This window comes from Bos javanicus, chromosome 23, assembly GCF_032452875.1.
Source record: "Bos javanicus breed banteng chromosome 23, ARS-OSU_banteng_1.0, whole genome shotgun sequence".
NCBI classification, from domain to species: Eukaryota; Metazoa; Chordata; class Mammalia; order Artiodactyla; family Bovidae; genus Bos; species Bos javanicus.
Window position 1 is genome coordinate 41,847,691 of NC_083890.1, and position 15,557 is coordinate 41,863,247.

The window sequence follows — 15,557 nt, forward strand, 5'->3', positions numbered from 1 at the left end:
CCGCCAGCTGGTTCGTGTCCGTGGGGAAGGAAGGCTCTCCCTGCAGTTCACAGCAGCAACTGCCTGCGCACCGTTCTCTGTTCCACTCTGTTCCTGAGGCCTCAGTACATTCCTGAGTGTTTCTGAGGCCCTCTTCGGTTCCACTTTTCCACTTATCTGGCCTGTGTTGGGTGTAACTTCTGACACTGTCAGGGACCCATGCTTTCCTGACGAAGAGCTCAAGTATTTTTCTCTTACAGTTCTAGAGGTTTGCTTTCCTTTTGTGTTTCCGATGGATTTGTTTAGATTCTGTCTCATCTTCAGACCCACATGCTTTTCAGTCTTTGCAGACCTTGGGGTCAGGTTTGCATTTTGCAGCCCTCAGGCTGTTAACTTGTGTCTTTACTCTTTCTTATTGGTAAACTGTACACAGAATAGTCTCTAAATTTTGGTAATAGTCCTGAGTTTTTAAAATTTTTTTCCATCAAGATTTGACTTGTGAAGTTGTTTAGAAGTGTTTTTTAAATACTAAATTTTATTGTGGCTGGAAAAGGGGGTTTCTTCTTTGATTCAAGACTGACACTATGTTCTTTTAGAGTATTTTCCTACATGTTTTGTGTGTAGTTAAGAACAAGATTCTAGGTGACAGGCATGGGGATCTGTAAGTGTACGTTTCAGACGACTTGTAAATTGGCCTGTTCAGATGTTTCCTATTAATATCCATTTTGGGTTGCTTAATTATCAGAGGTACATTAAACCTTCCTTTCCCCCTCAATTATGATGGACTCCTTACATTTTCCTTGTCGTGCTTCCATATTTTACTTTCAAAATAAAACCGCAAAATATATAGTCACACAGAAATTTTGATTTACCTTACTGGTGAATTGAATTTAAAATAATTATTAAATGCTATGCTTTACCCCAATATTGCTTTTCTTTCCTCTTAAATTTTGATAGTAATACAGCCATATCAGCTTTCTCCTTTAATTATTTGCTTGCTGACTTCCTGTTTTTCCTTACATTTGAAATGTTTCTAATATTTTGAGTGTCTCCTATGAGCAGAATGTAACTAGACTTTTATCACTAATAAGAAACATTTTCCATCTTCAGCAAACTAGAAAGCACCAAATGAGATGGTGATGAAGCCGGGCAGGCAGTGACCACAGCAAATGTTAAATCAACCAATTTGCCACAGAACAGATTATAAAATTGGCTTCATTACTGCCTTATTTGGTGCTTTCTACTTTCCTGAAAATGTTTCCTATGCTTTTCAGTCCCGTTTTTTTTCCCCCCTCCCCTTTGTAAGAGGATGGCCAGAGAGAGAAAAAAGGGAGACTGTGCTTTCAAAACTGAAGGAAAAAAGCCCAGAGCCATCAAGGCCTCCCCAGCCCCAGAGAGGACCCGTGTGCCCCTTCCCCTTCCAGCAGTCCCCCCGTCTCTCCAGGAGGCAGCCCCAAGGGGAGCAGGCTCGACCTGTGTCGGCAGGTCGCCCGCCAGGCCAGCCTTGCAGGAACCCTTGGATGGCACCGCCCAGTGTGCCCATTAAGTGGCTGTGACTTCTAGCAGCCAAGGGTGGCGCTGACGGGAGGTGCCACCTGGCTCTGCCACCTGGGGTGGCTGTCTCCACTGTCCCAGGGGTCTCCCCCCCAACCTTTCACCTGTGCCAGCACTATGCCACAGGCCCCGAGACAGCAGATTCCTACCTTCCCACGGGACGAAGCTCTCACCTCGTGCCCCGTCCCATCGGCATCATCCAGTCCTTCAGTCTGGTTGGAGTAAAGGCCCCGAGTTAGCTATCATTTTATTCAGAGCTTTATGTTTACTCACTTAAGATGCGGTCCTCGCTCAACGTGCCTCCCTCCTGGGCCCCCACACCCCCGCTGGTCCGGCCTCTCCGGAGAGCAGGCTCAGGGGGCATTTCACACATCTCTTAGTTTGAGAGATGGTCTTTAGTTCATCTCTTTGAACTTATCATTCCACTGTCTTCTGCTTCCTGCTGTTGAGAAGCTGCCAGCACCTCCTCATCTTTCCTAATCTGCCTTTTCTCTTTGATGTTCATCGTTTCACTGCAGTTCAGGTGATTGTTTATCTACCTTGCTTGGAATGTGTTTTGCTCCTAAGTCTGGGATGTCAGATCTTGCAGCAAGTCTAGATCATCAGCATCTTACAATACTCACCCCCACAGTCTCCACTCGCATTTTGAACTGTGAAACTTCTGCACTTTTTCATACTTCCACTTGTTTATTTCTTTGCTATGTAGTGGAGAACTTATTGTCTTCTAGTTTACTAGCAAAACTTTTAACTTGTGCCACAGTGATTTTTCCTATTTGGAAAAATCCTATCTGGCTCTTTTCAAATGCCTGTCATGATTTCTGACACTGTGTTCCTTATCTGATTCTAATCTTTAAGATAATTAAAGCCATTTAGATTCTTGGGGAAAGATTTTAATAATCTTTGTTTCTGCTGACCCTCACTCAGGGATGTGTGTGCTGGAACTTCTAGACTGGACTGGATTTTGTGTTGAGTTTATATTCCTGTTGAGACCCAGGTTAAAGATGTGTCCACATCCAGAAATTTGTATCTCCTTGTGACAGGTACCATCTACTTAAGCTACCTGGCTCGTAGTTTTCTGGATCGCAGAACTCCAGACACACCCCTGGACACACCCCTGACCAGGCTCAGACTCCTTGCCCTGTAGCGTCTTTATGCTGGTGGGCTGAGTTTTTTTTCCTAGTTGGTGCTTTTATCACTGGAAGCTCTTTCCAACTCGCCAGCTTGCGGCAGACCCAACCTTGATCAGTTGTTAAGATGGAAGACCTGAGAAATGTTGTAAGGGCAGGGAAGATGCCAAATGGAACTGTAATAAAGTTAGAGGTGACCACCGTCAGGGGTGTCTGGCAGGAATGTCAGCCTCTTTTGAGTTGCAATTGTTTACTGCAGAAAGGGTTGCCTTCAGCACATGCAGGCACATGGCTGGGGATGAAAAGAGGATCTGCTGTGGAAGGTCTAAGAGGTAACAGTAACCATGGTTAAGCTAGGATGGATTTAACCACCACCAAACTGGGACATGTCAATAATACATTCCTCCAAAATCAATTTTGAAGATAGAAGTAGAAGGTATTTTACACCCAGAAAACACAACATGCTAATACCTAATGCAGTGGGAGTTCACCCGGGGCAAAGCCTAACCTCCTCTCGTGCCGGTCCCTGCAGAGCCCATGGGCAGCATGTCGTCCATGGAGGTGAACGTGGACATGCTGGAGCAGATGGATCTGATGGATATCTCTGACCAGGAGGCCCTGGATGTCTTCCTGAATTCTGGTGGCGAGGAGAACACCCTGCTGTCCCCTATCTCAGGTAGGGATGAAAAGCCTGCATAGACATAGTCACTCTCACCACCGTGATATCCCTCTGGCTCACTCAGACACTGTGCGCCCAGCTGTCCCCATTCCCCGCACAGTCTGGCGTCACAGACGTGGACACATGACGCACTGGCGGCTGCAGTCACTAATTTCTCAAAGATTCTCAGTGCTTTTCCCAGATACCTTCAGCAAACAGGGAGTTTTTCTTAAAATTTCATTTTTATTTTCCCCTGTCTCCAAAGTTAACCTGAGTTGGGTTTGCGTGGTTAGGCACTAGATTTTGGGGAGGGGAGGTCTGTGTGGCACCCCGCTCTCCCCGTTCAGCAGGTGGTATTCGATGCTGGGGGCAAGGCCAAGGTGTGTGTTTAGCCGTCAGCTTACGTTTTAAAAACTAGAGGTGATCCTGCAGGCACATTCTCTCCATTTAATAACTTACCAGAACCTCACGTTCGTTTAGATCTGTACTGATGCTCCGGCACTATACCTGGCCTCACGGTAAATTTCAGACCATTCCTCCTGGGTGGGTGGGCTTGGAGGCTGTCATCACGGAGAACGTGTTTCTTCCATGCTCCGAAAGATGGGAAGGCCAGCCCCTCACAGCACTGCCTCCTACCTGGTGGTCCCACACCACGGGCTCCACGTCCTCAGTCAGGCCAGGGGGCTTCCCCTTGACCTGTGTTTCCAACAGAGCAGCTCCTTCCTCCCCTCCCCAGCGTCAGGAAAGGACTCCCATCATCCGTGTGAGGGTCTGGTTCCTGTAAGAGGCTCCACAAGCGTTTTTCTCCTAAGGTCCATTTCCTTGAAATGGCTATAAAGAGGTAAACCCAGCTTGTCACGGTTATGAGGAACGCGAGTCGCACCTCAGAGCTTGCCACTGGGTCTTGAGCGTGGTGTGCCACTGGAGGCTGTGGGGAGGGTTCGGGGTCTTTCCACCGGCCACAAGTGGCGGAAGGGTCAGCTGGAGCACCAGGTGGCCTCCGGGAGCCACCGAGCTCTACACGGGCTTCCTGCATGTTGCAGGAACAGAGAACTTCCGCCCCCTGGACTAGCTGCAAGTTCAAACGCTCGTGGTCGCCAGCAATGCTGAGATGCAGGACTTCCATGACAGGCTCTCCTCTGCTCTCTCCCCAGGGCCTGAGGCAAGCCCCGGTCAGGATGCAGTCACTCTCCAGGTGCCCACTCCCTCCCAGGCCCCAGCCACACCACCTTCCTCGTCCTCACCCGGTACCGACCCGGCCTCCCGCGACCCCAGCGAAGGCGGGGAGTCGCCCGTGGTCCAGTCTGACGAGGAGGGCGTGGAGGTGGACACTGCCCTTGCCACCTTACACAGCGATGACAGTGACTCCTAAACCCGGGCGCCTGCGTGCCGACCACCTTTGAAGGACGATGCAGCCGTGCACAGAGGCCCGTGGTGAAGGCAGGTGGACTGAGGGGGGCTCTTGGTTTTTTACACAGTTGACAATGTGAGGCAAGTGACTGCAAGAACAGCTAACAATAAAGTCTGAGAACTTTAAACACAGCCAGTTGGTACAGAAAGGCTGCTAAATACACGCGTTCTGCAGGTGGGGCCGGGGAGCTTGGCGTCCACACCAGCTCAGCGCTGAGGAGCAAGGCCCCTTACAGGTAGGAAGTCGTGCCTCCTCTCAGCTCTAACGAAGTTCGGGTTTTCACCTGGTGGTTTCAGAATGGTCAAGTCCAACAGCAGTCCCTAGTTTATTCACAGCGCAGCACACCTGGGCACGGGGGGGACACGGGCCCAGTCCCCACGCCGTTTCACTCCTGAGCAGACCCTGGTACCAGAGGGCTGTGCTTCCCCCGCCACCACTCACCACTGTCAGAAAATGAGATTACAACTCGGTGTTCACGCCGCTCCCTGGCCGAGGGGGTGGACCCTCGGATCAGAAAAGAGCGGATTCCACTCACTCATCTTCCACAAGACAAACAGGTGTCCAAAAAACTTTGTTTTATTATTAAACCTTGTAGTACAAACCTGAAAAGTAAACAAAAACTGGCAATAAACAACATGAAAAGTCTTCCCTCCCGAGGGAGGGGTGCAGAGCAGCGCTAATAAATTAAAACGTCAGACCGTAAGCCGGAGGCAGAAGTTCACTGTCCAAGAGGGCCAGTACACAGCAAGGCCATAGAAACCGGACGAGCACACTGGAAACACGACTCTGCTCATGTCACTTAACACGCCAACACAGTTCCGTCCTCGGCGCCGACGGCCGAGTGCACCACAGGACGCTGCTGACAGCCCGCCGGCCAGCTCAGTGCAACGCGGGCGGCTGCGGGACCGCGGAGTCCGATCATGAAACAAAGAACAGCTTGTGAAAACAGGTTCCCTTTTTTATTCCACACATACTGTACACACAACCGGAGAAGGGCAACAGCTACTCCATTATTATTTTTCTTGTTGTTGTTCAGTGATGTAAGCAGCACTTATAAATGTTACAAGAAAAACCCTGTAAGCATCCAGTCCACCCGATGAAGAAACGGAAGTGTAAGGCTTTTCTTCATCTGTCCTCGCGCCCTCCCCTCCCCCACCCAGAAAAAGGCTCAAGTATTTGAAACAATTTACAGGCGTATGTACAAAAGGGACGGGTTTTTTTTTTTTTTTTCCTTTTTTTCTTTTTGTTACAACATGAAGAGAAAAAATAGACCAGATGAGCGCAGATGCATTTTCACATTCAAAAAGAACCGCAGACCTCCGAGTGGCTCTAGATGTGATCACCAACGAAACGAGTTTAAAAAGAAAAATTAATGCTGACCTGTGAAGGTGTAAAACAACAAACAGGTGAGATGAAGATGGAATGTTAGAAAGATTGCACATCCATGACAAAGAAGCACTTCCGGCTTCAATCACTTTTTTTTTCCTTTTTTTTTTCTTAAGGATGCTATTGAAGGGTTTTTTGATAAAGTAGCCAACAGCACCAGAAAAGAACAGAATGGATTTCCTAATGAAATCAGGCACAGGCTTCCCTCACGCGACCCCTCCAAGGCAGGCAGGCAGTCTTCTCTTCCTTTCTCCTTAAACAGATGCATAGTGAAGTGCTGGTAGAGAGAGCCCAGTGGCTCTGACCTCCTCATTTTGCCTATGGTTAGGAAACAACGTCCGCCTTCAGCTGCCACAACCGCCCAAAGAAACAAAATGGGGATTCTCCGGTTTTTAACACTTACAAACTCATCCCGCACGTGACAGAAGAAAAGACAGCCAAAGTAAAGCCATTTCGTTCAAGTTTTTTTTTTGTTATGTGTGTGTGTATGTGTCTATCCCTTTTCCTCTCTAGAAAAAAATCTGCTCACATGACTGATGGTTTTAAAATTTGTTCTCCAAACTTCACCCTCTTCAAAAATGGGTTAAAAAGCCTTTTTTCCCCCAACAATTACAAAAAAAAAAAAAAAACAGAAACAAAAAAACAAACACAAAAAAAATCAAACAAAAAGGCTTTTTTGTCAGCCACAAGGGGCAATACAAATTAATACAGCCCCTCAAGGGTTTTAAAACAGTGAATATACGGCAGTTTCAAAAATCTGACTGCAGTATCTAGGTATTCTAAGTACAAAAAAAAGTTCAACAGTTTAATGCTAAAACAAAATTAGTTCTCTAAAACCAGAAGAAAATCTTCTTTAGAGCTAGTGCAAAGACAGCTTGTATCCTACAGCAAGTACTCCAAACTAGAATATAATAATTACAAAATAATGTCTATCCCTCGCCCACGGCGCTGGCGTCTTCAGGAGGATGCGAGCCTGGAGGGCGGCACGTCCACCGTGGCTCTCTTGCGGGGCCCTCTTTTTGGTGTGGGTTTACTGAGACAGTTCTCAATGCTGCCGTTTTTACCAGATACCTTGCCACAGATCTGATTGACCAGGCTGATAATCTGTTCCTGTTTCGGGTTGAAAAGGAAGACACAGAGTTAGCAAACGGAAGAGCGCCATCCCCAGGCCGTCACCGTCATCAAACAGAGCGGCGGCAGCGGCGGCGCCCAGGGGTGGGGAGGGCCAGGGTGGGCTGTGGTTGGGACAACACTTCTGAGACGGAAGCCCCTAACCAGGCACCTAAATTAAAACTTTCCTTCTCTGGGGGAAACCTGCCTTTTCTCATGTGGAATCCAGAGAGGCGCATAGAGCCTCCCACCCCTCCCTTCCCCATTCAGGGAGCCCAGGAGCACCCCCCGCCCCCGCCATGGTGGGAAACAATTTCTGCAGCCCCATAACCAACACACACCGTGGGACAGGTTGCTGAAGGCCGCGTTCCTATCGAGGTCCCTCACCCCCTAAACAATACAGCAGAGGGCTTCCTGCAGCTGCCCCTGTGCACCTCCCGGGGCTTAGAGGCCTCTGGGACCGCTGGGGACGCGGGGTGGGGGACGGCTGGGAAGTGAGGAAAGACTTGCGCGCCCTGGATGGGGACGGGTCTGGGCCGCTTGTTTCTCTGGCTACACTGAAACCTACTTGACCTACTCGTGCACACAAACACTTGTCCACAAATGCTTGTTATTCCCTCCACAACAAGAGCCAACAGGACAAGAGAACCATCTACCTGTTGGGCATCAAAAACCCACGTGTAACTAACACAACTCAACTTACATCCAGGTTTACAAGCAACCCCAGGGAAGACTATCCAAATGGCATGTGTCCTGACATACATTCCAGAGCACCTGCTTGAGCCAAGGATGGACGGACAGAACAGGAAGCCACGGGGACAGGAGGCCACTCAGTCATGCACGCTTAGGGTCGGCCTAGTCCTGGCTCAGGCTGGGCGCTGCACACCGCTTAAATCACTTACAATACACACACTAATGAAGAATGAGCAGACGAGCTTCTTTCAAGACCAGCTACCTTAGCTAAAGCCGCCTTGGCAGCAGGGCTGTGTGGTCAGAGGTCACATCTTTGCCTGTGTGACCAGAAGGCTGGACAGTAGGGACCTGAGTGCTGGGGCTCAGAACCAGGGCTCTGGTCTCATGAGCCATTTCTGGAATCCCACCCAGAGCTGGAAATTCCCCAATTAATAATAATAATATAGTTCAGCTCAATAGGGAACTGATTTGTGATTTTCATTTACTAAAATAAATTTAGGCTGCTGGCACAGTTGGGAGGCTTATAAAAACCTTCTCTTCCCTACTCATGAGAACCAATGATTAAGCTTCAGACTGACAGACCCTACATATGTGATTCTTTTCCAGGATTCTGGTCACATCAAAACACCAAGCTCCAAAATGGGCTGGAGGTGGAAACTAACCCACCTCTTATCGAGCTTCAGAATCATCTAAGCAGCCCCAGCGCCGCCGGCTGCACCCTGCGAGCTGCCAGAGATGCTCTGACTCAGACATGAGAGTTTATTTTTAACCATGTTCTGACATTTGCTGTTCAAGTGAAGAAGCAGGGAGAGCAAAGTGGTTACTGCCTTTGCTGAACATGCTCTTTGAAGACAAAGAAGATGCAGAGAGATCTATTTCCAGCTTTCTAATCTTATAATTTAGCCAAAGGCTTCTTATCAAATCTGACCACAGCCTGAGCCCCCGAGGGCACCCCCAGAGCCGCCTGAATCAGGCCTGGGCACCTGGCCTGGCTCACCTGGGGCTCTGACGTGTTCTATGGGACGCGCCTCCCCGGGGCGGGGGGGGAGCCAGCAGGTTCCACCCTGAAGGCGGGGCTCACAGCTGGACAGGAGGGTGGGCCAGCAGGGGCACTGGGGGTCCCGGCAGCAGGCTCCCAAGGTGACCCCCAAGAAGGGCTCTGAGTCAGTGCAGAGGAAAAGCTGCAGGGCCATGTGTCCCCGGAGCTACACGCTTGTACGTCATCTGAAACCACGATCGCAGGGCAGCCTGGAAGCACGTGGACAGCCAACAGGGGGGCCACGTGCCAGCCGCTCTGGGGGCAGAGATCCAGGTGCTCCTCACAGCTGAAGGCAGCACCCGGCCCTTACCCACTGGAGGGGAGAGACTGGCCACACAGATGGCACGTTGTTCCTGCCTCTGGGGACAATGGGTTTTTAGAAAGAGTGCAACTGGGACTTACTTGGAAGGTGAAAGCTTTAGGAGCAGAAACCTAACCCTAAAAGCTTTCTGCTCCTAACCCTCGGCTCTGCCAAGGCCCAGGTGACGACAAGGGCCCGGGCGCTCCAGAACCACCCCCTCGGGCTTTGCCTGCAGCTCGGTGGGCGGCCACGGGCCCCACGGTTCACCACACCCCAAACCACAGCACCACCCCAGCAGCTGCAGGGAGGGACCCCAATGCAGGCAGAAGTGCGCGGACATCATCACGGTATGTCCCAGACACTCCTGGAGCCCCAGCAGGAAAGCGACTCGGCCCGAGTCCTGCGCTCTCCCCCTTGATCTGCCCCAGCCAGAGGGGACGGCACAGCTCCCAGCAGACAGTGGGGTGCTCACGTGTCAATGCACACTGCTTGTGAACCACGGGCCGGGGGCGCTGCGGGTGGGTGCGCCGGGACGTGAGGGGCATGGACGAGGATGCCAGTCCCCGAGCCCCAGCTGCCAGCCTCTCCGGGCCAGTGCAGCCCCGGCTGACCCTGCTCGCCCCGTCTCGACCCACAGAGCTGCTTCCCCACCATGTTGGGCCAGAGGTGCCCGGAAGCAGGCTGGGTGTGGGGCCACGCGGGCGGGCGGTCGCCCTGTGGAGGCACTGACCTCGTCATAGCGGTACATGAGCTTCAGGCCGCGGCAGGACTTCTGCTTCTCCACGTGGCGCAGGGCACACTCGAGGCAGAAGACCACGTTCTCGTTCTCCTGCACGACCTGTGGGGAGAGAGGCAGTGCGGCTGAGGCACGCGGGGCAGGCAAGGGCGCCCCAAGGAGGGTGGCAGGCTCTCAAGAGCAGAGCAGGGGAGCCCACCGCCCGGGCCGGAGGCATCTGTGGCCCAGAGACACAGGACACTGCCGCAAAAGCAAGTGGACGTCAAGGCATCATCAAGCAGGAGCTGCGACCGGGCGGCCTCAGGGCCCTCTGGCTTCTCCATGCTTTGCTGCCCGGGTCAGAGCGTGGCGGCCAGGGCTACGGGGTCTAAGGGCTCCTGAGACTGTTGGTTCAAAACCTCCCGCAGGATAAAAGATGCCAGGATGGTCACCCTGAACACCTGTGACAGTGTCTCCTGCTCTTGAGCGGCTCGGGCAGCCCAGCCAGTCGCGCCTCCCGAGGGGCCGGCCTCTGTCCACACTCCAGCCCGCACGGCTCCCGATCCCAAGGACCTGGCTGCATCTGGCCTGAGCTGCTCTGTGGGCGTGCTGACGTCCCGGGCTGTGTGCGGGACTCTGGTAAACACCTAAGTTTCCTATCCTTGAGGTTTCTAAGCAAAGACAAGAAACCAAGCTACAGGTATAAGGAAATGATGCTTACTGGCAGAACACACCACTCAAAGCTGAGGATGGAACCAGACAAAAATACAAAACAGTGAACAGAAATGCACAAATCCCTTAGTAAATAACCTGAGTAACGAAAAGCATGTAGAAATAAAACCTCAATTTTTACCCATGAATTCAGGATATGTGCTTTTTAAATAACAGGCTAAGAAATACTGGTGACCACTCTGAAGGTCAGCTTTCTGAGGGACTGTGCCATCCTCAGAACCCACGGGAAGGGACAAGGGCGGGACAAGGGCCACACAAGGTCACAGTACTCACCCAGGCTCACCCCCCCCAACGCAAGGCGAACAAACCCAGAACTATGCAGCTTTCATGAGTGAGGTTCACAAAACATTTTTAAAATCTGGGGAAATTCTTATGACCTGTTTGTTTTAAAGACAACGTGGTTCTTATTTCTATTTTTTAAAAAGCCTCTGGGAAAACAAAGCTAATAGAAGAAATACATAAAATGGGACATGTGGTTGTCATGGACTGAATTATCATCCCCTCCCCAAATGCAGATGTCCTAACCCTCAGTAACTCAGGAGATCCTGAGCAGGAGCGTCAGAAACAGAATCAGGGAAAATGAGGTTGGAGGGTGGATTCTGGTCCCGTATGACTTACATCCTTTCAAAGACAAGAAGAGATTAAGACAGAAGCACTCACAGGAAAGGCCCTGAGAAGACCAGGGGACGTGGATGTCCACACGCCCAGGAGAGTCTCAGGGAGAACCAGCCTTGCTGACACCTTGACCCGGGATGCCAGCCTCTACAACTATGAGAAGGACGCTTCTGCTGTCACGGCAGCAGTCAGCAGTGCTGACGGGGCAGACCTGGCTACCTACACCACCAGCTACAGAGACCCGTGTCGGGGCCGCTGCCTGAGGGAGGCGGGAGATGTGGCCACACTGTCCGGAGGGGCTGGGCTGGGCTGGGCGGACGCGTGTGAGGCGTGTAACTCAGCCCCAGGCTGGGTCGGACAAGCCCCTCGTGGAGGCTGCTCAGCAGCCAAGAGAGAAGGCAGACAGGCTGGACTGCGCTGGTTTCCAACCCCGACCAGAGACAGAAAGCTGGGAATGGGAAGTGCTGCTTTAACCAGACAGACTTCAGAGTCCTCGGGGCAATCAGAGCAATCACGCGGCTGAACAGAAGCTTCAAGAGGCCTGGAAAGAGACTGGGGGGGCAGGGCTCACCATGGACAGGTGGCACGCTGGGCAGGGAGGCGGGCAGGGAGGCAGGCAGGGAGGCGGGCAGGGAGGCGGGCGGGCGGGCTCACCATGGACAGGTGGCACGCTGGGCAGGGAGGCGGGCAGGGAGGCGGGCGGGCGGGCTCACCATGGACAGGTAGCACAGGTGCTGGCACACCTGGCACCGCCTCTCCGAGGTCTCCAGCTGCAGCCACTTCCGAGGCTTCTTCTTGCCGTCGGGCGCGGCGCTGCTGCCGTCGTGGCTGCCGTAGCGGGCGGAGGAGTGGAGGCCGGCCTCGAAGAGCTGCCGCCGCTGCCGCAGCTCCGTATCCCTGCCAGGACACCCAGGGTCAGTGGGCCCACAGGGGCTGGGGTCCCCAGGTGGGCACCCAAGTCAAAAGGCCAGACCTGCCCCAAGGCCTCTTGGACGGCCGCACTCTGCCTGCTGTGACCGCAGGGCACATGGCCAAGCGCAGAAGAGCCACCACCCGCGCCCCAGGAACGGGAGGCCGGCGCTTTCCCACAAAGGATGGGCCGCACCCCAACCATGCTTGGCCGGGCCTAGCCAGGCCGGCCTAGAACTGTCTCGTGTTACCTGAGCTCGTCCAGAAGGGCTGAGATGGTACTGAGAGTGGGGCCGTTTTCCTTTTTTGCTTCCGCTTGTGCGATCTGGTAGAGTAACTTCTCCATCGAGAATGGCTTAGCTATATGGCGACGCTTCATCTCCTGGAAGGGGCAGTCACATCCCTTCAGGGCAGGTTTTCATTTCTAGGCAGCTATCAAGGGTTTCCTTTACCGGGGAGGTGGTGCTATCTGAATTTTCAAATTCTAAATTCCATTTGGATGAAAAGCAATGCAAAAGCCACACAATGATCATGTCTCCCCGGAGGAAGACCGCAGGTCCTCTGCCAGCCAAAGGCAGGGTTTGCCTTTCACACCTCTGCAGCGACAGCCCAGGACTGAGTAAGAGAACTCAGCAATTTACAGGAAGCTAACAAGCCTCGAACCACTCTCCCTCCCCAGAAGAACTTCTCAGACGCCTTAGGGTTCCCAGACTCGGTCAGAAATCAAAGCATATCTACAAACAAGACCCCCGCTGGGGGACGCAGGCCGCGTGCGGAGTGGCCACCCGCCTACCTTGGCCGTCTCGAAGCCCATGCTCGTCCACTGGGTGGTGGCGAAGTGCACGGTCTCGGAGACGCTGTAGCCACAGCAGACTTTGGACACGAAGGATCCCGGGAAGCAGACGACGAACTGGCCACTCTGCTGCACCGTCCTGTGCACCTTGATCCCCTCTCTGCACAGCACCTCCGGGGAGATCTGCGGAGACATGGGCTGAGCCGCCCGCCCGCAGGGCCGCCCGCCCCCGCCTCGCTTTCCCTGAGGACCGCCTGCGGCAGCAGCCCAACACACTGGCCCTCCAGACGGGCTCCCCACACAGAGTATGTTCCCTATTACAGATTCTCTGTTTCTCTTTTAGAAAATAAGAGAGACGTGACTCCTAAGTGGAGGAAGAGTAAATTCTAAACTGATACAGGCCCGGGAGCAACGCCTCAGATAAGGGCGTGGCAGCGGTGATTGGGGTCCCCGCCGCACGGCCAGGGTGGACGGGGGTTGGTGTACCCCGCACGGGGGCTGTGGGCTCAGGAGAGAGGAGACCCCGACAAGGGCCGCAGAGGCCAGAGAAGACCTGAGATCAGGCTGTCAGTACACAACTCTAAGAGATCCCCCAGGACTCAACAGGCTCTGAGAACCGGGCCAGCCGCCTCTGCGCTCAGCCCTCAGCGATCCTGCCCAGACTGCAGGTGCCCGGCCCGACCCCAGTCGCCATTTACAAAACCACCAGGCCCCAAAACAGAGTTGAAGGGCCCCACGTGCAACAGCCCCACATCCTGGGCAATGAGAGGAGCGTGCTTTAGTTGGGCTGCCATAAAAGAGGAGTTTCCTTTACGATGGCTCCCTGGATTGGATGTTCACGGTCCTCTAGTTCTATGGGGCAGGTCAGCCCAGGGGTGAGGAAATGAAACCGCAGCGCGGTCCCCCAGCCCCCACCTGCGGCCCTACCATGACGTTGCTCTCGAGCATCTGCAGGCCGGGGGTGCCGTTGGCTTGCAGCAGAGTGTGCACCACGTCCTCCAGCTTGTGCTCCTCCTCAGCAGGAATGCAATACCTGGGCGGTTTGGAATCAGGTGGAGGCTGTTGACAAGGCCCCTCCCCAGGGAGCCCACCCTCCATGCTCCCCGAGAGGGGCCCAGAGCAGCCTGGAGACTGGCCTCGGCTGCAGAGGGGAGCTGGGCGCGTGCCCAGTGGCCCTGGATCTCTTGGGGCAGCTCTGCCGCCTGCGCCCCATGACGAACATGCCCACCTGCACGGGGGTCTGACCTACGCCCGAGCCATGCAGCCTTCAGACCAAAACCAGACGTTTAAAGCCCCTATAAATGAGATCCAGACACGTCCGCAGGCTCGACAGCCTCTCGTGAGCCTCCAGAGCGGGGACTTGTCTCTGGGCTGGCACCTGACCCTTCTCTCCAGTAGAAGGACGGGGCGGCACCAGGGCTCAGCGTGGAATCCACACCAAGGGTCTGTGCAGGGCAGAGGGAGTGGCCACGCAGGGTGGGGCTCGGACAACACGGCCCCCGCTGACTGGGGCCGAGGATCCCAGGGGAGGTGGTGCAGCCTGAACTCAGCCTGAAGAACCAGGACCCTCAGTGCGAGTCGCGAAGCAGGAGAAAGGGAGTGACCACTCGGGTCCCACGAGGACCCTGCAGGACACACCTGTCGCCTACAGCTCTCGAGACGCTGGTGGCAGTGGTCTGCACACAGGCAGGCTCCTCCCGGCCCCCTGCTCTGGGACTCCCAGCCCTGCCGTCCATGGGCTAGAGTGGACGCCTGACTGCCCCCTGCCCTCCCTGCAGCTACGTGCGGGGCTTCAGGCTGCCTGTCCCCACCTCTCCTAGGCCGGGCTGGGAGGGCACCAGTGATGAGCGGTCCACGGGGTGGGGGTCCTCACTACTAGCTGCTGAGAACCTAGTCAAGAGAGGCTTGTTGTCTCAACACCAACATATTCTAATGCTGATTTGTGATTTAAGTCCAGAGTTTCTAACCTCACTCACACATTTTAACAAAAATCACACCCTGAAGTCCTCTGATCCTTTCCGGCAACCTCTCCCTGCAGCAGAGAGGTTCCAGGGGCCAGTATCCCAGCAGCCCAGAGCCTTGCATTCCCCTGCCTCTCACTTAGCAGTCACTCAGCACGCAGGCCGTGGCCTCTCTCCCTGTCTCCCTGCAGGGATGAGGCCACGTGGCCGCACTTTCGATGAAGGACCAGGATCTGGTTCTCGTGGGGAACAGGGCAGGGGGCTCACACCACCCGAGTCCGTGCAGCCGGCTCCCGACCCTCCAGGCTGCCTGAGACCCTGGCCCCACCACAGGAGACCAAGCAGAGGGCCCGTTGCGCCGAGGTGGCCCAAAGGCAGGGGGAGCCGTGATGAGACTACTGCCGACACCGGCTCCTTGGAGTGAGAACATCGGCTCTAGAACTTTAATAGAGGAGCTAATCACCCCATTAGGACAATAAACTGAGTAAGTGAGGGATGGATGCGATGCCGGTAGCCCGTCAGACAACAAGACATCTGATTATTTGCAGTGATTTCCCATCTGCCGCCGTCAACA

At 53.9% G+C, this 15,557-nt stretch overlaps 2 protein-coding genes across 9 annotated transcripts in view; one reads left to right on the forward strand and one right to left on the reverse strand.

Annotated features, from left to right (window-relative positions):
- The window catches only part of DTNBP1 (dystrobrevin binding protein 1), a 101,182-nt gene extending 96,322 nt beyond the window's left edge, over positions 1-4,860 (forward strand). Inside the window, exons 9-10 of the mRNA XM_061398821.1 lie at positions 3,193-3,336; positions 4,473-4,860. Of these exons, the coding sequence (XP_061254805.1) occupies positions 3,193-3,336; positions 4,473-4,690 (362 nt within the window). The 3' untranslated portion in view covers positions 4,691-4,860. The remainder of the gene's footprint in view (positions 1-3,192; positions 3,337-4,472) is intronic.
- Positions 4,861-5,289: 429 nt separating this feature from the next.
- The window catches only part of JARID2 (jumonji and AT-rich interaction domain containing 2), a 230,034-nt gene continuing 219,766 nt past the window's right edge, over positions 5,290-15,557 (reverse strand). For all 8 annotated transcript variants that reach the window (XM_061398816.1, XM_061398813.1, XM_061398815.1 and 5 more), the window contains 6 exons: positions 13,950-14,055; positions 13,023-13,205; positions 12,481-12,611; positions 12,034-12,217; positions 9,989-10,096; positions 5,290-7,225 (listed from right to left, as the gene is read on the reverse strand). In XM_061398816.1, the coding sequence (XP_061254800.1) occupies positions 7,073-7,225; positions 9,989-10,096; positions 12,034-12,217; positions 12,481-12,611; positions 13,023-13,205; positions 13,950-14,055 (865 nt within the window). In that variant the 3' untranslated portion in view covers positions 5,290-7,072. The remainder of the gene's footprint in view (positions 7,226-9,988; positions 10,097-12,033; positions 12,218-12,480; positions 12,612-13,022; positions 13,206-13,949; positions 14,056-15,557) is intronic.